General features: G+C 42.6%; 1 protein-coding gene across 4 annotated transcripts in view; it reads left to right on the top strand.

The window, feature by feature from the left end:
• LOC142588094 (tRNA methyltransferase 10 homolog B-like) overlaps positions 1 to 23,625 on the top strand; it is a 62,545-nt gene extending 38,920 nt beyond the window's left edge. For 3 of the 4 annotated variants that reach the window (XM_075699570.1, XM_075699560.1, XM_075699578.1), the window contains exons 8-9: positions 9,547 to 9,652; positions 15,001 to 23,625. In XM_075699570.1, the coding sequence (XP_075555685.1) occupies positions 9,547 to 9,652; position 15,001 (107 nt within the window). In that variant the 3' untranslated portion in view covers positions 15,002 to 23,625. The remainder of the gene's footprint in view (positions 1 to 9,546; positions 9,653 to 15,000) is intronic. The other variant, XR_012829668.1, reaches the window with a different exon arrangement.
• Positions 23,626 to 25,050: the final 1,425 nt, after the last annotated feature.

The following is a 25,050-nucleotide window of genomic DNA, read 5'->3' as shown; positions in this document are numbered from 1 at the left end:
CCCAGTGACCCTTTAGTGCATTTTTTCTCCCGTCATTTGAACGTACAGCTACATAGAAAAAAAAAACATACGTACCAGCTAAAATTTCCAACGCGCGAGAAGGTGCACACATCGCTCTGGCTGTTGGCACACTCAACATCCTCATTGCCGCCATCGTTTTCCATATCGGCTGTCGGTTCGAACATGTACGGCGAAAATACAAGCTGTCCGAGACAGCGAGAACGTTCCATAATGCTTACAACTCAGCTATGAAGCCAGAACAGAACAGTGTGCTACGCTCTGAAACGGCGGCGCCGACCGGCGACTACCGCGAATGACGTCACAGCGGCCCCGACCAATCACGGGCAACAGCGGCGTTCGTGCGATGCCCTGAGGCGCTGGTGCGCGTTTTCTTGAAAAAACAGCCGCTTGCGTTTGTTTCCGCCCTTTTTGAACCAGATATTCATGTTCAGGGGACTCAAAACTGTAGAATGCCGCAAAGAACTCATTTTTTTCGAAAAGTGTTTCAGCTTCCCTTTAAATCTAATTTTGCAATCGTGCTGGCTCCCTATTGGTAGTGTGCCAGATTGTTTTGCAGAGGGTGTTTGGGCACTGCGGTATAGAAATTACTCCCTACTGGCTAAATAAAAAAAAAAAATACAGGAAATCAAGATGTCTTAATGCTGGGCAATAAAGGAGTGCTCTTGTGTTTAGGTTGCTTTATGTTAGCATACAATAGGTTAAGTTGCTCTAGATGCTCACTCAGTACCGCACCTTTTGTGCTGGAGACGATGCCGTTTGCATTGTAGAATCTCACTTGGAATAGAAGTTGCTTTGCTAAAATAGCAAAGCACATTTGGCTAGGTTAGCCAGCAGGCACTTGAAGTGGCCAGCACACAGCCACCACATTCATGATCTTTTTATTGGGCAGTTATACAGCAGTAATCACAGTTACCTCATACTTTCATTAGCCATAACTGAATGTTTAAAGGGGCTCTGAACTGCTTTTCATTGAATCGGAGAAATTAATTTGAGTACCTGTGCTGTTTATGAAATTTTGAGCGTCTTTAAACTGCAGGGAAAAGGCTTAGTCTTTACTCATGAACTTCCTGACAATGACACTTTGCAGTTATTAGATATCAACATGTTTTCTAGTGGGCTGCACATTTGCTGGAAATACTCTCCGCGAGCTCGTCAAGAACTCTTGCCATTTGATTCAGTGCATAGAAAGGTGGTAAAACCAGCGATTGCAACACAATACCTTGAGTCGGTGCTGGAGAAGTCTTGTTCTCACTTGGCTCAGGATAGCTTCAATTGCCAGATTGAGCACCTACAGGCGCCTGGCTTGCCTCGCTCAATTTTGACAGCTGTGTCCAAGGCCCTCCTTCAGAAACTGAAAGGCAGGAAAATACCTCGGCAGGTTCTACGAACAAAAAAAGCCAGAAGTGGTGCCCTACGTTCACAGGGTTGCGCACAACCTGAAGAATGTCGCAAAAAAGTACAATGTGCCTATTGTGTTTTTCACACCATGCAAACTTGCTGGGTTGTGCCCACGCATTTCAGCACCTCCGAGGAAACCTGCCTGTGGAAAGAAGCATACCATGTCATGTGTCACACACACCGTTGGCTTTGTGTACGAGACTTCGCTTAAGTGCAGAAAGGTATATATACCGGACAAACTGGCCGATGCATTAACATTTCTGGCGTGGGAACATGAGCGATTTGTAGCTAACAAAGCTTCTTTTCGTTTCCCTATGAATTGTAGGTCCTGCCCCTGTGAGCCAATTCTTTCCGGTATTCGAATTCTAGGCAGGAGTGGCAATGCTTTAGCCAGAGAAATCATGGAGGCATATCATATTTGTAAGAAAGAAAGCACCTGTATTAGCGATACGTCGGTTGTTTTGCATAGCAAAGAAAAGCAGTTTTTAGAAAGGATGCGGTAATCTATGCGCTTCTTGATATGATGCATTGCTTGGCTTGTTGTACAGTGCGCTTGCGCGATCCTGTTCTGCTGTGTATTTAAGTAGGTGACATCTTCGCAATAAAATTTAGTTGTGAGTTAGCTCTCGTACTGTGCTTCCATGTCTTTCTTTTGTCCGATCTTGGAACTGTGCTTACCAGTATTCAGTTGTTAAGCATGAACCAACTAGCCCAGCAACAAATTTTGGTAACGTTGATTTTGGATGTTCACGTAGTCGCCACTACTTTTGATTTTGGTGCCTACGATGCACCAAACGTAAGCCAAGCAGAGTTGTCCTCAGCGAGCAGCAGTACATTCAGCAAGGGAACTCGTTGTGGCACCCTGCGGTGGCCGCTGTATCTACACTACATTGTAGGCCGCAGCTGCATACAACCATGCAACTGTAGGGCGTATGCACAGCGTTTGCTTTGTACGCAACAAGGCTTGACTGCATGTTTTTGGCTCACATGCTCCAGTCTGGCCGTGCTATGTGATGTGGACTGGATTTGTCCTGCACCACACTTGACCGATGGATAGTAGCCACATACAGCTTGCCACCAATAGCTCAATGCTATAACCATACGAAGTGAGGTCTGCCAAGGCATCTAACCAGGAGTGGGCAGGAGCAAGCATGCGCTGGCAAGCGTGCGTGTGGTCTGACCTTAAGTTTTGTTTGGTTCGAAGCTAGTTGAGTTCAAAACTAGTTGGAATTGACGAGATCCGATGACTGTGACACTGACAAGCAGGGTGGCCTAAGTTTAATTCCTACGTGGGTTGCTGTGGGGGCCGAGCTTCAGCAGTTGACAGTCAGCTTCTTTTGGAAGTACGTAATTATTACAGAAATTTGAAAGCAGATTTTTGCTTGCTTTAGCCTGCTTATTAAACTTCGTCAATAAATATACGCAGTAACACTATAAAGTGCACCGATCCAAACAGCCTTCTTGATTGATGTCAGCTATTATTGGCCATTAGCAGCTGCATAATGAGAATCTGCTTTACTATGAAATAAAGCATCCAGAAAGAAGTGAGGAGTAGGCTTCTGTTAAAATTAGAGCGTTTGAGAGAAGGGTGAGTTCACACTCTGCTGGCGAAGCTCCACGCGCCGTGCACGACTGCGAAACTTGGCTGTGATGTTCACAGCAGCGTATGCTACCTGCGGACTGTGTTTTTTCACCAAGCCTGAGGGGTGGTTCAGGATCTCTTTAAAGACAACGTTATTTAATTCTCAAAGTCAGTTTGTGTTTATAATCATAAATATTGAAAAAGTTATCCTGTGTGCAGGAAGAATGCTTTTCATTCTGGTTTTGCAATAATACTTCTGTACCTCACAGCTATCGAAACTTCTAGTTACTAATCTGTAATTTGCATATGTAACTTTTCATTTTTTTGATCTGACAAATCTTTTGGAAGGCACAATAAACCTGCTGTTGCTTTTGTCAGGTATAAATGAGATCTTAGGGGCTGCTAAACCAACTACCATTGGCATCACCAGGAACTGTATTTTGGATCGATCACTTTCAGGAATATTAGTTGCTTTCTGATAGGCTCATCCAATGGCAAGAGTGCCTATAGCGCCATTTGGGCATTGTGAAAGTATCCTTACAAACGATTGAAAATTCAGACCCAACGTGCTGCGTGATTGTATGATTGTAACACATCTTTTTCTACTACATGGTCTTTGGTAACCCAGTATGTTTCTTTGGCAACGATGATGACAATACAGTAAAACATCACATTGACAAAGTTTAAGGGGAAGCCGGAAATACTTGGTTATAGCTATTGTCTGCCCTCATTGTCAATGTTGCCTGACAGAGAGTTGGGAGAATTGCCACTGAATAAGGTGAAGCCAATGCAAAAGCTTGTCATGTACCATTGAAGGACTGTGAGAGATGGTTTTCTACTATATCTTCTTCAGCAAGATGTCTGCTTTCTTTAACGTAGCTATTAATGCGCATCTGTCTAAGCTGTCATTGTCCGCGCGGTAGGAGTGGCACAATAGGTCTACCTCATTCAACACTTGTGCAGCTGTCTTGTGGCACATGCTGCCCCCAATAAACTGCTGCACATGATCACTCATATTAACTAACGGGTTTGTGGTTCCTTGGCTTGTCAGAATTTGGGAGTGTGCTGGCAGAGTGCTGCAAGCCCTCTGATTTTGCACAGTGCACAGAGTATGTAAGCGAACGCTTCTAAATGCACTCCCCAAAAAAGCACTTCTTTATGCCTTCTCGAGTGGTGAGCCTTGTACGAAATCATAGGCATTCTGTTGCTATCTGTGACCTTCACCTGCTAAGAACTGATGCCTATCTCTAGAACTTTTGCTTTCCACCTGGTGGAATGCGAACCCGATTGGCCAACCCACTGCAGAATGTGCAGGGCACATTGTACACTGGTGCAGCTGAATGGTTACAAGCTGCTATGAATAGCCCAAAAAACTCAGTTATTTGGTTTACATTGAATTCCAAAACTTTAACCCCTTCAGGCATAAATTAATGCGGTCCTACGAAAATTCAGTTTCACCACATTTCTTGCATCTTCACCATCATGAAAATTGCACAGCTGGATAACGAGTTTAAGATTTCCAATTCTTCAGTGAGTTTTCTCATGTTTTCAAACTGTGGACTCCATGTGAAAACTGTACTGGAACATCAGATATGAGAAATGTAACTGTTTCGTGTCTAGCATACTTGTAAGAAACTTATCCAGCCACTCGAAAAATATGGCTAGCATAAGACATTGCAAGAAACAATGAAAGAAGTGAACCAGTTACTTGACAACTTACTGACGCTGAGTGCGAACACACAGCCGTCTACTTCATGACTCATTTTACTAAAAACGTTTACACATATTATGCAAACTTTGAGATCAGGTGCAATCAGACGTGTTTCGATATGTATGCAACACATTTTAATTAAAATGATTTGGTCACTGCTTTTTCTTTTGAGGTGCTATCTCTGGGTTAATACCAAATTGTTTTCTACGTAATCACACATCTTATTTTGTGTCTTCTTTTTGTGCAGTCCACCTTTACCATAGCTTGGAGTACAAATGTATCTTGCATGACATTGGTGTTCATTATCAGTGAGCTCAACTGTACTAACCCTTCAGTGCCACTGACGTACCGGTACGTTCTCCACTCTCTACAATAGGATTTGTGCAGTAACACAAAGTTGGCAAGCTCTGATGTAGTTTCGCAATCTGTTGGATATTTTTAGAAAAAATTCACACCGTAGCGCAAGGACCACTCATGCATGTTTCTGCCATCGGCCATACGTTTATAAATCATTATATATGTATTTTTTACCATGACACGGTAGCCCTATCGCGGAAGCATGCTCATCAGAACGAAACTAGGTAGGAGATAGAAAATGAAAATAGGAATGTGAGTACCATACTAAGAGTGCATTTGCCATTATCCATGTCATTTTTTCCATTTCTGAATAACCGAAAAGAAACCATTCTATTTGTTTTCATAATAACCGAAAAAAAAAAAACCCGGCACTGAAAGGGTTAAACAAATGATAATACCAGAAGTGGGCAACTGTGCAAGGACAAACATGCAAGATGCGCCTTAGCTAGATAACCCACTTTGAGAGCAACAACTGTTATTGGCTCTTTTAGCAATGGATATTGATAAACCAAGCCACAGAGCTGTTGTTCATATTGTCTTGGTACAATAAGAAGTTGGAAGTAGAGCACCTGTACTTCCTCGAATGTTTGGGTAGCTTTACCATGGATTGTTTCATGTTGCTATCCAAAGAGATTGAGTATTCTGCATTGCCATCCTCATTAGACATTGTTGCCCTTGTCATGTTGTCAATCGGTTGTTGGCAGTGCTGTCCTTGTCAACTACTGCATACCTGCCAGCTCTCAGAATTTTTCATAAAGCTTACAAATTTGGGGTCGTTCTACAATTCTACGGATGTTGCATCAAATTCTGTGAAAAATTCTGTTTGCAAAAAAGTTTCACTCATTGGTCTCCCAAGATACTGGAAATTTTCTGATGGTGAAAGAAAACCAGAGGGATAGTTGCTTCAAACAAGTTTATTCGGAAAAGCTCCCACAGCAAGCGTAATTGGCTACAGCAGAGTGTTGCAAAGGTCACTGTTAACCTAAAAACAGTGTACTGCTTGTCAGTCTCTGCTTTTCCAAGTTTGTTGCTGCTTGTATGCTGCATCTAAAAGTAAATCATGATTAGTAAAGTGTGCATCCCACAAAAGCTATGTGCTCTGGCAAACGAAAGAATAAAACTTGCAGTATACTCCTTCCCCCTCGCCGGCGAGGTCGTATCTGCAGATCCTAGAGTTTACACATCTATGAATTTTAAAGTTCACAGGTTGGCGGGTATACTATTGCTGTTCTGGGTAATACTTAATGCAATTGTTTACGACAAAAATAGTGCATCAACAACAAAGGCGCTGTTGGAAGCAATGATATTTAAAATGTGTTGTGTACATCCTAAAACATTTCTGATTGGAATTATGCTGCAAGTTTGAATAATGTCTGCAAAATGCTGTAGTAAAATGAGTGGGAAAGTAGACGGCTGGGTGCTCTCACTCGATATGAGTATGTCATTATATGTAGCAGTTTCACTTCTCCCATTGTTTTTCACAATGTGTTCCACCAGGCATAATTTTCAAGTGTCTGAACGGGTGCTTTTCAAGCTTGCTAGCCTTGAAATAGTTGATATTTTCATATCTGATGTTCCTGCAGTGAGTTTTCGCATGGACAAAACTTGACAAAACTCGCCAAATAATTAAAAATTCTTCATAAGTTCTGTAGCTGTTGGGGTGTGTGAATATTCTGTAGCTGTTGGGGTGTGTGAATATTCAAAACTTTCGAATAACGAATTGAATAGAATCCTATTCAATTTGGTCTTTCTTTCGAATAGTCACTATGTATAAATGCAAATATTTTTCTAATACTTCAAATATTTCAAAACGTCAACTGTGCCCAAATAAACAAGCAAACAAAAAAAAGGAGCGAAAGTACGGTAAACTTTCACCCTTGCGGTCATAGTGTAGTCATAAAACATGAGAACTTGCATAGTGGAACAGGCTGTGTCACTTAGATAGCCATACTTTACAGGCTATACAGCGATCATTCGCACTCTCTGATCAGTAGTCCTGTGCATGTGAAGAAACAACTTGCTTGCTCCTAATGCTCCATCCATGTTTTTAATAAATAAAGCTTCATAACGTACTATGTAATGAAAGAGACTTGCTAACTTTAAGAATACTAGGATGTGAACATAATTTTATATTAATTGGGATAAGGATTATTCATTATTAGAAAACTATTTGAAACATATTCTGTATTCGATTCAATTTGCTTCTGACACTATTTGCTTTGGTCTCAACAATCACTGTTTGCACACCCCTTGTAGCTGTACGCTTTTTATCATTCTGAAAATGCGAAAAATGCAGTGAAAGTAAGATTTAATGATTTAATCAACAGAAATATTTGGCACCTGAAAGAGTTAATGTCTTTCTAAGTGACCTCTGCAAATTCCTTTTTGCAGACCATTTGGAGTTAAAACTTAAACAACCCTCTTATTAAAACAGCGCACTGAAACAAACTGTTATGGATAAAGTGTGTTTATATTCAAGTCAGGCTGAGTGATTGGAATTGCACAGGCTGGTATCCAGGTCTTGTCTTCTTTGTTTTATATATTATGCACTTTTGTGTCACTGTTACATTACAACACATTATTTTATGTTTAAGCGATGCGTAGTCACATTTCTGGCTAAGCGTTCACATTTTTATTGAATTTTCACATCACTTATTTGTGAAGGGGATCAAGGTCAGTGACGAAGTCTGATGTATAATCCGACATTTCGGAACCGCGTACGGGTTCTTTGTTCACTGAGTTGGACAGGACTGAGTCCTATTGTCGACTTCACCAGATCACCACTCTACCGATTATGAGGCTACCTTTAGCAGGTGTTGAGCCCTCTTGCCGGTAAGACCTCGACACACGTTGAAAACTCATCCGCATTTGTAGCAAAGATAAAGGACATAGCGCTGAGTGAAGATGATGCCATGATCTCGTTTGACATGACATCGCTTTTCACTAGTGTCTCAGTGGATTTGGCGGTTGCCATGTGCAAAGAAGCCCTAGAAGCAGACAGTGGTCTTCCTGGTTGCACTCCCTTCGACGTCCCCAAACTTAGCGAGCTGCTGCGGTTTTGTCTAAGCAACACATATTTTTCTTATGGTGGCAGCCTTTATCAGCAAATGCATGGCACAGCGATGGGAGCGTCAATATCGGTCACCACGACCAATCTAGTAATGGAAGCCTTGGAAAGGAAGGTGCTGGCTACATTCAACCCGGCACCTAAAGTTTTTTATCGCTACGTGGATGACTGCTTCTGTATTTTGAAGAAGCAAGACATCCAACTTTTCCTGGACTGCCTGAACACCTCGAATGCGCACATACAATTCACCGTTGAACACTAGAGGGACGACTTGTTGCCTTTCTTGGATGTACTGGTTCGTCAGGATGGGGGCGCTCTCGCCTTCTCAGTATACAGGAAGCCTACACACACAGGTCGTTACCTCTGGTTTAATTCTTGTCATCATGTCGGCCACAAGACGTCCGTAGTGTCGTCCCTGACAACATGCGCCGTATGCGTCTGCTGAGGTGACGATGCACCGAAAAAGGAATTGCGGACGATCCACCGTGAGCTAACCCGCAACGACTACCCTAGTCGTTTCATATGCAGGACCGAGAAGTGGATATTAGAGCCAAGCTCGGAGAACAACACGACAATCTGTGCACGTGCAGCCATCCCTTACGCCCAAGGAATCAGCGAGGCACTGTCGCATATATTTTCAAAATACGACTTGCGCATTACCCACATCCCAACCAGCAAGCTCCGGAACCAGCTAACGAATGTGGAAGACAGGTTACCTGTTGAATCATTGCCAGGAGTCGTGTATAAGATAGAATGCACTGATTGCCACATTGTATATATTGGTGAAACAGGGAAGTTCTCCAGACGCCTCAAGGACCATAAACGTGACGTAAGAAATAATAGTCACACTATGAATGCCATTGCCGAGCAATGCGCAGGAACATAATTACAAGATTGACTGGGACAATGCCACTGTTGTTGCCAAAGAAAAGAACATGTCATCCCGGCGGCTGCTAGAATCTCTAATCATTCAATCGACGCCAGCTACGATGAACCGGACACCAGGGACTATGCCTGCCATTTACGCACGTTCGTTATGTCACATGCTGGCTATATAAGTGACGACGATTTCCTGTCGAACTCGGTGAACAAGGAACCCATACGTATTTCCGAAACGTTGGATTATACAGCAGACTTGGTCAGTGACCGTGATCCCCTTCATCGTCGAACCCTTGATTATATCAACTTTCGTCGAACCCTTGATTATATCACTTATTTGTGTGCGTTACTAGGCTCATACACCGTGTGTACCAGGTTGTGCATAATCTTTATGAGAAGTTTGCTTTGATATCTCTAAATGCAGACTGTAAGTGTACTTTACATTAGGTGACAAGCATGTGATGGTGGCTGCAATCTAATATACAGCTGTCTGCAGGATGTTGTGGATGTTGTTTTATGTTCTTTCAACAGTGTTCGACATCTTGTTGAGTGTACACGAGACTCAAGGGGACTGGGCCAACTCCTTGGCAAAAGTAATTCCCAAAAGGACAGGCCTTAGGAAGAAGCAGTCTTCCTGGTAAGTGTCTTGTGGTGTTAGTTGTGTTGTTTTCAGTTGCACAACTTCTTATTGTACATTCGATGCAAAGGCATAGGCTGGGTTCATGCAGAAGTTCTTTGCAGTACAGTATTATGTTTCTTCATTTGAATGAGGGCTGTAAAGCCTGTGTGCTAGTCATTGTTGAACACCTTATTTGCTACGGCACTTATATTAAAATTTAGCACCAGTAAGTGTTAAATCCAAATTTTTTTCCTGCTTTGCTCTTTTGTGTTTTGGCAAATGAGAAATCATTGCAAGTAGGAAGCTACCCTGACTTATGTGCTCCGAGAAATTGAAACAGAAAGCACTGTCAAACTCTGCCAGACTACTTGGTGCAGTATGACATTTGCAGAAACTCCGTCCCTGTAGTTTTCTCTCTGTTGTCATAAAAAGCTGTCTTTGAGTTTGTTATACTATTATCAGAGGGAAACCTCCCGGTGTATTTGTTTATTCAGTTTCTCTCCAAAATCAGAAGGTAAATTTGCGTTTTCTTAACACTGTTAACTTTTCATAGTCAAAATGAACTCTGTTAATGAGATCATCCCATCCTCTGTTATGCACTCATTACATGTCGACGATTTGCAAGTGGCTTGCCGCGCTTCAAAACTACCTACCTGCGAAAGACAACTACAAATAACGATAAATAATCTCACACAATGGGCTGACAAAAATGGTTTCCGTTTTTCAACACACAAAACTGTTACGGTTCTCTTTTGCCAGAAGCGAGGGTTACACTGCACTCCAGGAGTGCGATCGGAAATCTTTGTTTGGTGCATTTGTTCGGTTACCGGCGCACGTGATTGGCCTACTCCACGCCGACGTCACCAGCCGCGGGGCGCGGCCAAGTTTTTGGTGGCGTCAAAATGACTACACGCTCCTGTCAATCATCGTGCAACCGAGCACGTCGTCTGCTAGGCGCCGAACCCGACGGGTGTTCGGAAGTTTGGAGTGATCATACGCTTGTTACGAGACCGGCTTCGCATGGCGCGTCTGGTGGATTGGATTGGATCCAACCGGCGACTGCTGCTGCGGAATGGTGTGTTCGGATCCCAATCCATAGTTTAATTGGAGAAAATGGCGCTTGCTTTGAGAACTTAGGTTGTTGCGCTGGCGTTGCTCGAGGAGGAAGGAGAGTGGGTGGCAGTTTGAAACGCGTTTGAAGTGGCAGAAAGCGAATTCCGGCGTCGCTTTCGTTTCTCGAAACAAATTGTGCGTTGGTTGTACAGCGAAATCGACCCCATCATTGGTGCCAGGGAGCCACTGGAATGTTGTTGCTGCCTCTTGAAAAGTGCGCCACAGTTCCCGTTGTTTCTTTTTTTTCTTTTTTCTTGTTGCTGTGTGCGACACCATCTAGGGACGATGCAGAGAAACTAATAGTTATAAATTGCAGTAGTCACACGTACTACTATTTGAACACGTGTTTAAGCTTGAGAAGAAAAAAAATTAATTTTTTAGATAAAGATTTTAGTCATTGAAAGACGAGAAACATTTCGTTTTGTAGTATACTGTCTGCAAGCAGACGACAAACAAGGGAAGTACACTTCCGGGGAGTTCACCGCTTGCCAATTGGCTGCTCTCTCCGTCTCGTTCTCAGAAATTTTGCATACTGCCACTTTGTGACGTTGCAGCAACTGAACAGAACACGTATCGAACAAAGATCTCCGATCACGCCCCAGTTCTCACATTGTATGGTACAATGCTGCCGGTCAAAGAAGGCTACAAATATTTAGGCGTAACTTTTGACACAAAACTGAATTTCCTGGCCCACATTAACGCAACTAAAATTAAAGCAAATAAAGCACTAAATTTCATTAAGGTTTTATCACACAAGCACTGGGGATCTGACCGAACATGTCTATTACGTATATACTGGTCTCTTGTACGTAGCATCCTCGACTACGGTAGTCTAGTTTATGGTGCAGCTAGGAAGTCCTACATTAGGTGACTTGATCCAGTTCGCAATCACGGCCTACGACTGGCGAGCGGTGCCTACAGAACATCACCTGTCCAAAGTTTATACGTTGACTGCAATGAGCCGTCCTTACAGCACCGCAGAGCACTACTTACACTTTCCTACATACTGAGAATCCGGTCATCACCACAATATATATGCTACAGCATCGTAACACAGTGCAAATCACTGGTACCCTATACAAACAAACTGAACATGATTCGACCACTTAAGACACAAAGAATACTGTCAGACTTATGAAGTTCCTCATGAGGTCCTGCAGGTTGCTGAAAGGCCACCAAAATTTCCCCCATGGTACAACTTTTCACAGCTATGTGACTGGACACTAACACATCTACAGAAAAAAGACATTCCACAAGAACACATAATACAACAGTTCCGAGCTATTCAAGAAAAATATAGAAATTACACGGAATTTTACACTTATGGCTCCAAAACACAAGAATACGTAGGTGTCGGAACAATAACGAAAAATTGGGAAAATAGCATTCGGATAAATAATTTTTCTTCAGTCTTTATCGCCGAAGTTATTGCGATATGGACGACAGTAAAAAAAATTACCACCGACAAGCAGATGATTGCTATCATATAGACCGATTCGTTAAGCGCACTCAGAGCTCTAACCCTTAACTCCGTGTCTGAACCCCTGCTTGGCGATATCCTAAACAAGTTGGCCTCTAATGAATACGGAAGAATCATACGATTCTGCTCGGTCCCAAGCCATGTTGGGATACTATGGAATGAAGCAGCAGATGGATGCGCGTTCATGGCAGCGCACAAAGGCATAACGCAGACAACACTTCCATACAAAGACAGTATCCAAGCGATTCATAAGGCCCTGGCATCAAAGTGGCAACTAGAATGAGACTTTTCCCATAAATAACAAGTTACACACAATAAAATCCCTGCTTGGCGAGTGGAAGTCGTGCAGTCATCAGCAACGCTTCTGTGAGGTGATCCTATGTCGAATTCGAATAGGGCATACACACCTGACACACAATTTTCCACTTCAAAACGAAAACCCGGCAAGTTGCGAGAAGTGCCACGAGCCACTCACAGTAATGCACATTATTACGACATGTCCACATACTGAAACACAGAGACGGAAGCTTTTACAGAATCTCTATAACTTACACATACCTTTACACCCCACCTCAATACTCGTAGATGAACCGCTAGTGCCCTTCACTGACTTGTTGAGCGTTTTAGAAGAAACCGGTTTTTTGCACAGACTCTAAACTAACGCAGTTTTTGCTGCTTTAACATTTGATTTCTTAATATCTTGTGGCTGGTGCAGCATGGCCTTAGTCGCTTTTGCGCCAATAAGCCCAAATTAACTAACTAACTTAACACTGTTAATATTTTTTAACTTGCTGGGAAAGACATGATATTGTATTTGAATTGTGCTGTCACTAGTTACATTACTGGTGGCTTAGACAGTGAATTTACCTCAGCAGTACACACTGAGCTTGTTTAGTATTATATTAGTATTGTGTGCGTCATGTTAAACATCAGTGCTTTCTAAATAATATAGTAAGGGATATTGTAATTGCATGGGTGACAATGTTATTGTTAGAATTTACTGAATGTAGAACAATAGCAGCTGAGCAATGAGCAAAAAGCTGTCCTGAGGAACAAGTAAAAAACTTCCTTTGCATGTGTGTCTTGTTTTGGCATGTACAGTTGACTTGATCGAAATATCTGGTGGGTCAAAATAAACAAGATGCAGAAAAAACGTCAAAACACATTGCTGATTCATTTGGCAGTACTTGCACGATTCTAGCCCGTCCCTGAATCAAACACGCACTCACTTTTTATGTGTTCAAAGAAGAAAATTAATGTGGAGATGGCAATAAAGCTCCTAAACAAAGTAGAAATCTAACCTGTATCTGATTTTTTAGCAAGAAAAATGGGCAAGGCTCTAATATGTGTATGTATTATAAATTATATTATATAATGTGTGTATATGTGTGTATATTTGTGTGTGTGTGTGTGTGTGTGTGTGTGTGTGTGTGTGTGTATATATATATATATATATATATATATATATATATATATATTAGGGGTGTGCGAATATTCGAAATTTCAAATACGAATCGAATATTTTCCTTATTCGAAGCGTATTCGATTCGAGAAATGCATATTCGGACATTGCCGAATATTCGAGGACGGCCGAATAACGGTGTAAACGGCGAATATTCGTACAGGCTGTGAATAATTGAGCAATTAACGAATTGTATGCTTGCTCCGCATTCTCCCAAGAACATGTTTATTAACTGAGAACTTCACATGATCCGCTCATTATCTGTATGCTCTGTTTCAGTCTAAATGCTTCAGGCCCTTGAGACATGATCAGTTTCGGTTTTTCACCAAGCTTTATAATTCCAATTATTTTTGGAATGCTCCACTGTCTTGAAGGTTGCAAAGGCAACTCACGGTTTGCTAACATTGTTGCAAAATGTATGAAGACTCGTTGTGGGGAGTGCGAATTTGATGGAGTGGCCAGCCTGGGCATGTTTCTTGATCCGCACTTTAAGGCCACAATTCATCAGGCATCTGGTCAGATGATCTGGCTGAAAGACCTTGTGACAAGGGAGCTCCAGGCAGCTGTCGTGGCCTGCAGTGGGGACACTGCCGTGCCAGCGTCGACTTCGTGTCCACTGGTCACATTGAGTGTATGGAATGCTTTTGAGGATCTAGTGATGAACAAAGAGAAGACACATTTGGCATCTGCCCCTGAGAGGGAAGTTACAGACTACGCGGAAAAGCCTCTTCTGGAAAGGGGCATGGATCCCTGTGAGTGGTGGCAGTCCATTGGCCGCTTCAGGTACCCGCTTTTAAGTGCACTCGCCCAGAAGTACCTGGTGATCCCTGCCACCTCAGTCCCTAGTGAAAGAGATTTTTCTACCGGTAGAAATGTGACAGGGCATAGAGAGCATTTACTTTCTGACCATATTGAGCAGTTAATTTTCCTTCACTACAATCTGTAACGAGCGTTTAACCTGACTGAGAGCATTACCTGAGTCCAATATCTATAATGAGTAGCTCTTTAACCTGAAGCAGCCTTGTAAAATGCAATATTATTTTTGAAAGGGTAATAAAGCTATTGTTACCTCGTTTTGCAATTTTTAATACTACACATGTATTCGATATTCGATTCGATATTCGAAGACAGTTTTTTGTCTTATTCGTATTCGATTCGTATTCGAACATTTCAATATTCGCACACCCCTAATATATATGTATATATATATATATGTATATATATATATATATATAAAGTGATTTGCCAGCTCTTTTCTGTTTGAATAAAGAGCATGACATTATTCTGAACTTTGACTTTTCTTTCTTCCAGACAGGCTGTGAAACAACAAATCAAGTTTTGGAAGGAATGTTCATCCCCACATCACATTTCCTTTGGGAGGCTGTTTTTGTCAGCTTTCTTGGCTTTACCTCAATGATGTAAATAGTGTATACTAGAGAGCTTGTGAAGGACTGTTGGAGAAATACCCAGATTATGGCTGGTGGTTATTGGGAGTTATTTCATATTAACTTTAAGTAGTTTTAGATCACATTTGGGTTTATGAAAACAAGCTCAAGAGCTTGTGTCTGTTGATCGTGTATGTGTTGTTTAATTAATAAGTGTTACAAGAAGCTGAAATAACATTTTATTATACAATCATTTTTTATTACTGCATTGTGCCAAGGAGTGACTGTGAACTGAAGAATTGGTGCAGGTAGCCAGTGATGCCTCTGTGTCAGCAGTGTGTTAAACTTGTAAACAGTGTAACTACTTTTTCGTTTGTTTCATGCCTTTGTGTACATTATTACAATATACATTCATGTCATTAGCTGCACTTATGAGTCCGCAACTAAGAAGTTGTGAAAATTGCAGTGGAATCATAATAATTAATGCACACATATTTCAGGCTGATAGAGCCATAATTTGAAAAGCCTCTCTGCTCTCGTCACAGTTGTATGCATCTCAGTGGGGAAAAGAAGTTCCTGGTGAGTCGAACAGATGAGCATATGTGGCCGTTACTTTTGAACTAAGTTCATCATTTACGCCTACCACTTCTTGTCAAAGTGGATTAAGCAATGCTCAGAGAAATTTTGCATTGTGCTGTTCATTGCTCTGGCACATGCTGTGGGAAGATTTCTGTGTACTAGAGGTATATATAGTTAAACCTTGATATGACGAAATTCTTGATGTAATGAAGCAACTATTTAACTTTTCAGAACATCTTGTCCATATGACGCTATGTAATTCGAACCTCAATATAACGAAGTATGTTGGTATCTGATTTCAATACATGAAATTTCGCTTCTCCAGCAAAGGAATGCCGAGACAACAAATGGAAACTTCCGCCAACGCAGATGGTCAAATGATTGGATTACAAGTGGCTACTTGCAAATGCACCTCAAATCGACAAGAGCGACCACCGAAGTGAAGCCATATCATGTTCTGTATAAAGTCCAAGTACAATAAGATTCTATTTCGCCCCGCACACTTTGTGCTTTAGGTGGGATTGAAAGTGTGCGAGGGTGAGAAAGAAAGATGGTGGCCTAACGCATGAGTACTGCCTCCCTGTGCGAGCAAAGGGAAAGAGGGAGAGGGGACTGAGCTGACGGTAACACCATTGGTAACGTGATCAAGCGTGCGCAAGGGACAGTGAGGGAGGGGGGGGGGGGTAGTTGGCGCGGGTCTCGGCTGTGGCTGCGCATGGCTGTAAGCGCGGCTGAGTGCATACGCAGCCGCACGCTCTGCTTTAGAGGTAATCTGCCATGTGTGCAAAGAGTGGGCATGCCGAGATGGCGTGTCAACATTTAAGCTGTCTTCCCACGCGTTTAGTATTGAAGGTTGTGTAATCTCGAGTTTCGGTACCCCGTTGGAATGAGGGGCAGACTAAGGTCCCTCAATTAAACTAAGCGGTAGCAACATTCCTCCTTGCCCGGCCTCTCCTTCTGCTGACCTTCTCTCAGTTCGCTCTTTCTCTCCTAACTCGCCCTCGCAGTTTGATTGTTCGCTCGGAAGCCACCCATATAGTTACACGAAATCATCATCATCATCATTATCGTAATCAGCCTATTTTGTGTCCACTGCAGGACGAAGGCCTTTCTCCGTGATCTCGAATTACCCCTGTCCTGCGCCAACCGCTTCCAACTAGCGCCCACGACTTTCCTAATTTCATCGCCCCACCTAATCGTCTGCCATCCTTGACTGCATTTCCCTTCTCTTGGCGCCCATTCCGTTGCCATAATGGTCCACCGGTTATTTAACCTGCGCATTACTTGACCTGCCCAGCTAAATTTCTTTCTCTTAATATCAATTAGAATATTGGCTATACTGGTTTGTTCTCTGATCCAAACCACTCTCTTTCTGTCTCTTAAAGTTATGCCTAGCATTCTCCGTTCCATCGCTCTTTGCACGGTCCTTAACTTGTTCTCAAGCTTCTCTGTCAGTCTCCAAGTTCCTGCCCCATATTTCAGCACCGGTAAAATGCACTGATTGTACACCTTCCTTTTCAATGATAATCGTAAGCTTCAAGTCAGGAGCTGACAATGTCTGCAGTATGCGCTCCAACCCATTTTTCTTCTTCTTTGAATTTCCTTCTCATGATCAGGGTTCCTTGTGAGTAATTCACCTAGGTAAACATACTCCTTCACAGACTCTTGAGGCTGACTGGCGATCCTGAACTCTTGTTCCCTGGCCCTGCTGTTCATGATTATCTTTGTCTTCTGGATATTAATTTTCAACCCCACTCTTACACTCTCTCTGTTAAGGTCCTCAATCATTTGTTGTAACTCGTCTCCAGTGTGAGACATTAAAAATTGTTTTTGGGTGTTTGCAAATGAATTTTACCATATTTAAAGCTTGATTATTGTGTGCTGTGCTAGGAGCGATAATGGAACGCTATGAAACTGGCAGAAGCAGATGTCTTTTGTGCTTTTTCGGTGCGTAACTGCACGCTTGTTTTGTGGCTTCGGTTTGGCTGTCTGCTTCTAGTTAGAAGAAGGCTTTTTCGGTGCTAACTGCGTGCTTGTTTTGTGGCTTCAGGTTGGCTGTCTGCTTCCAGTTAGAAGAAGGCTTTTGAGGTTAGTTTGGTGAACAAATTCCTTTTAAAGTTGAGTACTAGCACAAAAATCAGAATTCTTTGTCTCGTCAATAGTATATACGTAATGTACACAATGTTTATATACATGCCAGAGCTTTGTTTGAGTGTTATGTCGTCCACGGCCATGCATTGTACTCATAGGCAAGAACACTGTCGCGGCTAGCACAGATCAACCTGCTTTGCGAGTTATTTCTATTGCATTGGTCAGATTCTTTATTTGGCTTTCTAAAGACACTTGCCCGGCGTGAAAGGGCTACGATTAAGGTTTCACCGGCACACGCCAAAGGCGATGCGCTTGCGTGTAGTAGTACTATGTAGCTGCCGATTCAACAACTCGGATGCGTTTGCGCTGCTCGAAGTGCGTGCATGTGTACTTGTGTGTAACTAATCGACTGCCATCTGTCCAGCTTGTGCAGCTTCATCTTAGTACCATAATGAGTGAATGCGAGGCGCATGACATATTCACCTGAATAACGCGAGCGTCATGTAGAAACGCGCATCTCTGCTATTCTCATTGGTTCGTCATGACGCTGGCATCCGTTTACACTGTGAAACTGGTCCTACACTTGTATGACAAACTGAGGCCGTTGGCTCTTAAGCGCAGACGTCACAGTGGAACCTGTACTTGATTTGTGAGCAAAGCGTATGCAAGGACGAAAGTTACACATAGGAATGGTTGCCATCAATGAGCACTTTCCCCCTTTGTTCAGTTGCTAGTCAGTATTAGCCAATAAACTTGTGCACCAATTTATCCTGCTGAAACGGCGAAGCAGAGAAAGCCTACTTACAATAGTCAAAATCATTTGCACTGGTAGGGAACAGCTTGTACTCGCAAAATATATTTGCAGCGCATAACAAAAGCATGGACTGACAAAGCCGCGCACTCTCAGTACTACAGAAATAACATGTGTTACGTTTCTAGCACGATATACAGCAGAACACAGCCTACGCACTCCATAGCTTCATACACCTGTTGACGATAGTGCGATCAGGTGTATCTGAACGAGCGCCGAGAATAGCACCCGTGCTTAACCTTGCCCATGCCTGAGCTCTGTATTCCATCAACAAAGAGAAAAAGCACTGTTTGTACACGTTTGCACCTCCAGTACTCTTAAAGGTAATCCCTAACATAAAACGAAAACTGAGTTCTTCAATGACCCGGTTAGCCACGAAACCTAGCCAAAACATCTGAAATCCCTTGTGAACGCCTTGCCACGGAAACTTGACGGCCAACTGACAAGGTGGTGAGTGTGCCGAGACGTGGAAAAGAAAAAATTCAGAAGAGGGCGCGAAAAATACCACCTGACAGCACTCAACGAATTGGGAGACACAGACGTTCTCTCTGAGCAGCCGCAGCGGCAAGATAAAAGTTTGTTGCTACCTTTTTTTATTCAGGGACCTTAAGGCAGACGAAGCATTCGCTCCACACTGCGGTTGCTTTTCAATATAGCATCGTCTCAGTGTGGGCGACGCTATCAGCTGCGAGGGTGGAGGGCATGCGAAAGCATCTCTGGCTTCACTTAATTCGTACTGCCTATGTGAAGATATCGGCGATGTGGCATACAACCGTATAATTCGTCGCTGACTCCCAAATTAATCAAAATGAATTGTTTTAGCATTCAAATATTCTTTTTTCAATTGCCCAATAATTAGAAAAATTCTATGGCCCCTTTCTGTGTAAGAAAAATTGATTGGTGACTGTACTTATTTGCATAAAAGGTCGAATTTTAATACAGCCAAACTTCAATATAATGAAGCAAATTGCTTATTTTACCTACTTCGTTATGTTGAGGTTTATAGACCTTTACATAGAGAGCTCCCTGGATGTCCCCACAATGCCCTCTAGATTGTTGTAATCATGCATGATCCGTCTGCAAAAGCAGTGCAGAAGCTGTAGCGCGTATCTTTGCTTGTACCCCATGCAACAGTCCTGAGAAAGGTGCCCCCCCCCCCCCCACCCAGAAGTAAGCACCTATATTGGCCAGTATACCCATGTCATACGGGCACTTGTAAAGTCCTTTCAACTAATGGCACGAGAGACTTCCTAGAGGAGTTCGATCTCAAGGGAGTTGTGGTCGTGTCACATGGCCACTTGTGGGTTTTTCACAAAAGCTGCCAGGGGGCACATTAGGCACAGTTTGGTTTATGTACACGCACAAAAATTTCAGCTCTTATTGGTCCTAAAATGATTTTACCTAAAGTTGTTTCAATGAAAAAATTATAAAAATTTTATTGGGAAGCTGACTGCTTCTCTGAAAAAAGTGAAAGGCACTAAATAAACATGGCTACATTGGCAACCTGTGCTTACCGTTTTTTTATGTATGGTGCGGCGTAGCTACTGAATTTTGCTGTTGCTGTAATTATGTGGCCTGATCACAACATATTGTCTCCGGTTATTTTGCGCATATTTGCGAAGCACGGCAGGGCACAACCACCGCGACATGACACGTGCAGTAAAGCTCGCAATGAACAAGAGAAGGATGGCATCTTTTGGTACAGTCGAGGAGCAATCCGAGTTGAGAGCAAGCATAAATGTGGCCGAGCATTGCTCGAAGTATTCTGTAATGGAACCAAAATTCTTACATTTACAACCAAGAGTAAAAAAAGACAAATGAAAGTTAACATTTCAGTTCTATGTTAAGCACTGTGGGAATGAAAGTAGTAGTGCTCCCTTCACTTGCCAAGGGAGATTGCCGAGCTTCCTTCATCAAAAGCTCCTTTCAACTCCCTCAGCAGAAGGGTGGCCATGTGACACCGAGTGCATCTCCTTCTAGATAAAGACGGGAGATAAAAGCAGTTTACGGGTGCATGTGCGATTCTGATTGTGAAAATGTATCAGACATCTGTCTCCGTATGCCTTCCGTTGTAAATATATTTATGTTGAAAGGATTCAAGAAGAATACTTGCTGCGAGCAAGTTTATACAAATAAGTTATTGAAGCAGGTCATTTTGGTGACAGCTTATTCACTGAGAAAGGCACTGTGATTTAGAAAGGTTGTTGCTTGTTGGTATTTGCTCTTTAAAGTTTTCTGCCGTATGGTGTGGTGTGCCTTGAGTTAAATCCTTGTTACTCTAGTGTGCATGTATCCCTGAAAAGACATGCGCTCAGGGCAATCTTAAAAAAATAAAGGAGTGCTACTCTGACAAAGCAGTGGGTGTAGCAGGCCGGCAGCTTTGTTTTAATTTGTTTGGTTGATGCTTTGCATGCTGCCAGCGTTGTCTTCATCTTTCTAATTGGGACTTTTCTGAAACTAGCCTTGTAAATAAACCTGTTCTGCAATCATGCTAGTCCCATGGTGTGGCTAATGTGCTATGGCTCTGGCACTCGTGTTGTGTGTGACTTGGTGACTGCTGCTCTTCTAAAGGGCCTCTGATCTGAATAACACTGCTGATGCATGAGCTATTTACTGTGATTGGTGTGGTCATGTATGCTGCATGCCATGCACATTGGGGCATGTTATTGTTTTGAGCATGGAGGCCCCTTCTACAAAGTTTGTTCACTGTTGACTACAACTTTTATTTCGATGAAGGAAATGGAAATCCTGAGAAGCATGAAACTCTATCTGCATTTTCAACTATTCCCCATGTGGGCAGTTTCCCCATTCCCCCATGCCAGGCAAGGGTTGCCATTGTTTTGGGAGGTCCCCGATTCCTCTGGCATAGCATGAACTGGGCTGCTGCCATTGACACTAAAGGATCTTAACCTGTAAGGCTTCACTTGACTTCAATTTCTTCCATTCCAGGTGTTGATTAAGTAGTCCAAACAAGTGATTATCACTGGGAGCTAAGCACTGGCTGTAAAGCACATGAAGTAAAAGCTTCATTGCATTTCTGCTCATTTTTCTACCCAGGCAATCTTATGGAGAATTACTTTTTCAGACATCTTTGGTCTTTTCTTGCAAAAGACATCTTGTATAGCATGTGTCAGCAGCCTTCAATGTACCAGGTGCTAATTGTACTTCCATTGTCTGAAGAAGAAGAAGAAGAAGAACAACAAAACCTTATTGGTAGAAATAATTTCGTTGCCCCTAAAACGTGGTAACGCCATGTGGTCGGGCCCCTATTCCAAGGCACCGCTGGCCCTCGCCATCCTTTCTGCTCTCCGGATGAGCCTGAGCTGATCCCCGAGGGTGGAGCTGGATAGCAATGCCTCCCACCTCGCTCTCATATTATTATCTTCTTGTTCTTCTGTGTGAGCTGTGCACTCCCAAGTGATGTGGTAGAGTGTTGGTGTGCTCCCACACTATGGGCATTGTCCTTGTATGCTGTTGGGTAGTATATGTGCAATTTATGTAGGTTTATGTATGTGTCCGTTTGGAGCCTGCGTAACTTCGCTGAGTCCACGGCTGAAAGGTTCCTATGTGGGGCTGAGTAGAGCCTTCTGAATTCCCTGTAGTGTTGCAAGATTGCTTTATAACTTGGATCGATGGGTGTTGGGTCCTCCACCATGTTGCCATGGGCAGCTCGGCAATTAGTGAAACCTCGAGCCGCCTCATCTGCATGGAGGTTCCCACTAACACCCTCGTGTCCCGGGGCCCATGTTATCGTTTGGGTATACCTGACGTCAAGGTCTCTGCTGATTTCGGTAAGTATTCGGCGTGCCCTCACGCCGATTTGTCCCCTCTGATAGTTCCTACATGCGGCCTGAGAATCTGTGATTATTGTTAGTGGAGCATTGTGCTCTGTGCCTTCCCTTATAGCTAAGGCGATGGCTATCTCTTCGGCTTCTAAAATGGTTGCTCGGGAAACCGAAGCACAGGCCGTGATTTTCCCTATACGGTTTACGACAACTGCCACCATGTTCTTTGCGTTGGCCCGATATGGTGAAGCATCCGTGAATCGTGCAGTGTCCAAGTATTTTGTTGTTTTGTCTATGTATTCTGAAAATTCCTCATAAACAACACTTCAGATGTCCCAGAACACAATTTCCATTGTTTTGTTGGCTGATGGCTGTGCCTTCATTAGCTTAGGGGGTGGTGAGCTTCTGTGTTTCCACTTTAGGTAGTTTATCTTGGTCTCAGGGTTGCAGTGGGTAAACCACGTTTCGTCATGTTTAATCACTGATTGCAAAAGTTCTTTACCTTTGGCTTGAAATTGATTCAGAAGCTGTTCACAGATTAAGGGTGCCACTTCTGATCAAATATCAGTTGTTGAGGAACTCCTCTTCGAGAGAACTCGCATAGCATTTTGTTGTTGTGAATTATTTTCTTGACACTGCTGACAGTGATATTCACTTCACCTGCAATGTCTCGCACTTTAACTTGCCAGTTTCCAAGGATGACATGCTGAGCATCTGCAACATTCATGAAAGAGAAAATTGTCATCCGGCTGACTGTAGCATGAAGCTACGAAGGAAACCCATAAGGGTCTCTCAGAAAGGAAACTTTGCAGTTGAAGGAAAATTCGCCCTGGTCTAGGGATTGAACTTGAGTCCAACATTTCTCCAGTGCGGTTGTTCTACCATCTGTGCTAACCAGGAGGCTAGCAAATTGCAGTGCAAGGGGAAATTAATTGATTGATAACTAGAAGCACATGGACACTGAATAGAGCAAATGAGTTCTGCAGAAACCCGCAAGGTGGAGGAAGGTTCATAAAAAGAAACATTGTCATGATGGATGACAATTATCCCTTTTGATGAACATTCCTCCACCTTGCAGGCTTCTGCAGAATGATTTGCCATATTCAGTGGGCAATATTGGAGGTCATGGCTGCAGTCGTTGAAACGTATCCATATTGTTGATTTCTCACTGGCTCGTGTTCTTCACCAAACTGCTGACACCATTTGTAGACTCTTGTCTATAACATCATTTATTTACCTTATTGCAACCTGCAACCTGCAACCTTATTAAAATTTCACTGTTTCACTTCCTCCTTTATCAGGAATTTGATTATGCACTGCTGCACCACAGTTGCAAACACATTGCTGGCCACTGTGATAGTTGGGGCTACTGTGCATGCAGCAGATATCCTGTCCATGCAACTTTCATTGGTTTATTATAGACAGAAGTTATAGTCAACCTTGAACGAACCTTGTATGTATAGTGGTCAACTATGGACTGCATGCACATGTATTTGCTTCTTATTTTCGTTTCCAAACCAAAAGCTTTCATTTTTTTCCCTGGAAATTTTATACCACGATGTAAAAGTAGTATTTCAGCTAAGAGGCTACAATCCGTTTAAACCCTACTTATTTGAACTTCATAATGGTTCCTTTAAAGAAGAATTAATGAGATATGGCTTACCCATGCATAGCCCACAGTGGTATTGACTTTGAGAGGTTGCGAGTGCATTGTTGGCATGCAGTGAAAAGATAAAAACTACATGGACTCCATAGCCAAAGCAAGTAAATGTATTTAAATAAATATTTCTGCCAGGCAATGCTTTTACATACTCTGTGTAATCACCTTACCTGGTTTTTGCCTAATATCGTAACAGAAAAGCTTGGAGAAATGAAATAAGTTTGTGCATTTTGTGCAGGGCTGCATTAGTTTTACCGAAGAGTGTAGGTTCATGCTTCATATCACACTGCAGCCCAGTCTTTGACACCAATTTATATTGGGGGGGCATGCTAGTGCAATATTAAAATGCCTCATGTCTCGGTTTTTGACGTACTGGATTATGCCATCAACACTAGTGGCCTATGTTAGGGAGCGTTCCTCGCTCCAAGGCTATATTCCTGCTCCCAGTTTCAGATTGTTATGGAATTGAATCGAGTGCAAGTGAGCAATGCAAGTTTTTGTCACTTGACATTGCGAAATGTTAGAGCATCATTTAGTTACAATTCTGACACATACATACCTGGACTTGCGTCATTCTAGCGTTTCATTTCCCATAGTAGCTTTTCACAAGATATTTTGACCAAATGTGTGACTTTCGTTCCCACATTTTTTGTGTCAGTCTTAAGTGGCAATCAGTTTGGCGACTTGAAAAAAAAGAAAGGAAGCTATTTCCAATGCATCATTTTCATTGTTACCATATCATTAAGAATATGGACACTAGAAAAGCAGCGGAAGGCTTTCTGAATTTCTTTATTGTTTCTATTGCATCCACCAATGTCGACACCACACATCAATCCAGGAAAACAGCTTGAAAGGACACTGAGTAGTTAAACTATATTGCTAAATTGTAGTTCTGGAATACCAGAAATGTTAGTCTTACAATGAGCAAAGTCCTTATTAGTCTAGAACGAAACTGAAAACCAAACATGGGCCTGAGACTTCTTTTGTGGTGTCATGAGATTGGGACAGTGTCTGTTCTGGATGAATTTATTAACTAGGATTACATTATAT

The sequence above is a fragment of the Dermacentor variabilis genome, chromosome 1 (genome assembly GCF_050947875.1).
Source record: "Dermacentor variabilis isolate Ectoservices chromosome 1, ASM5094787v1, whole genome shotgun sequence".
Classification (NCBI taxonomy): domain Eukaryota; kingdom Metazoa; phylum Arthropoda; class Arachnida; order Ixodida; family Ixodidae; genus Dermacentor; species Dermacentor variabilis.
The sequence above is the reverse complement of the archived record's forward strand: the minus strand, read 5'-3'. Positions and strand labels throughout refer to the sequence as shown.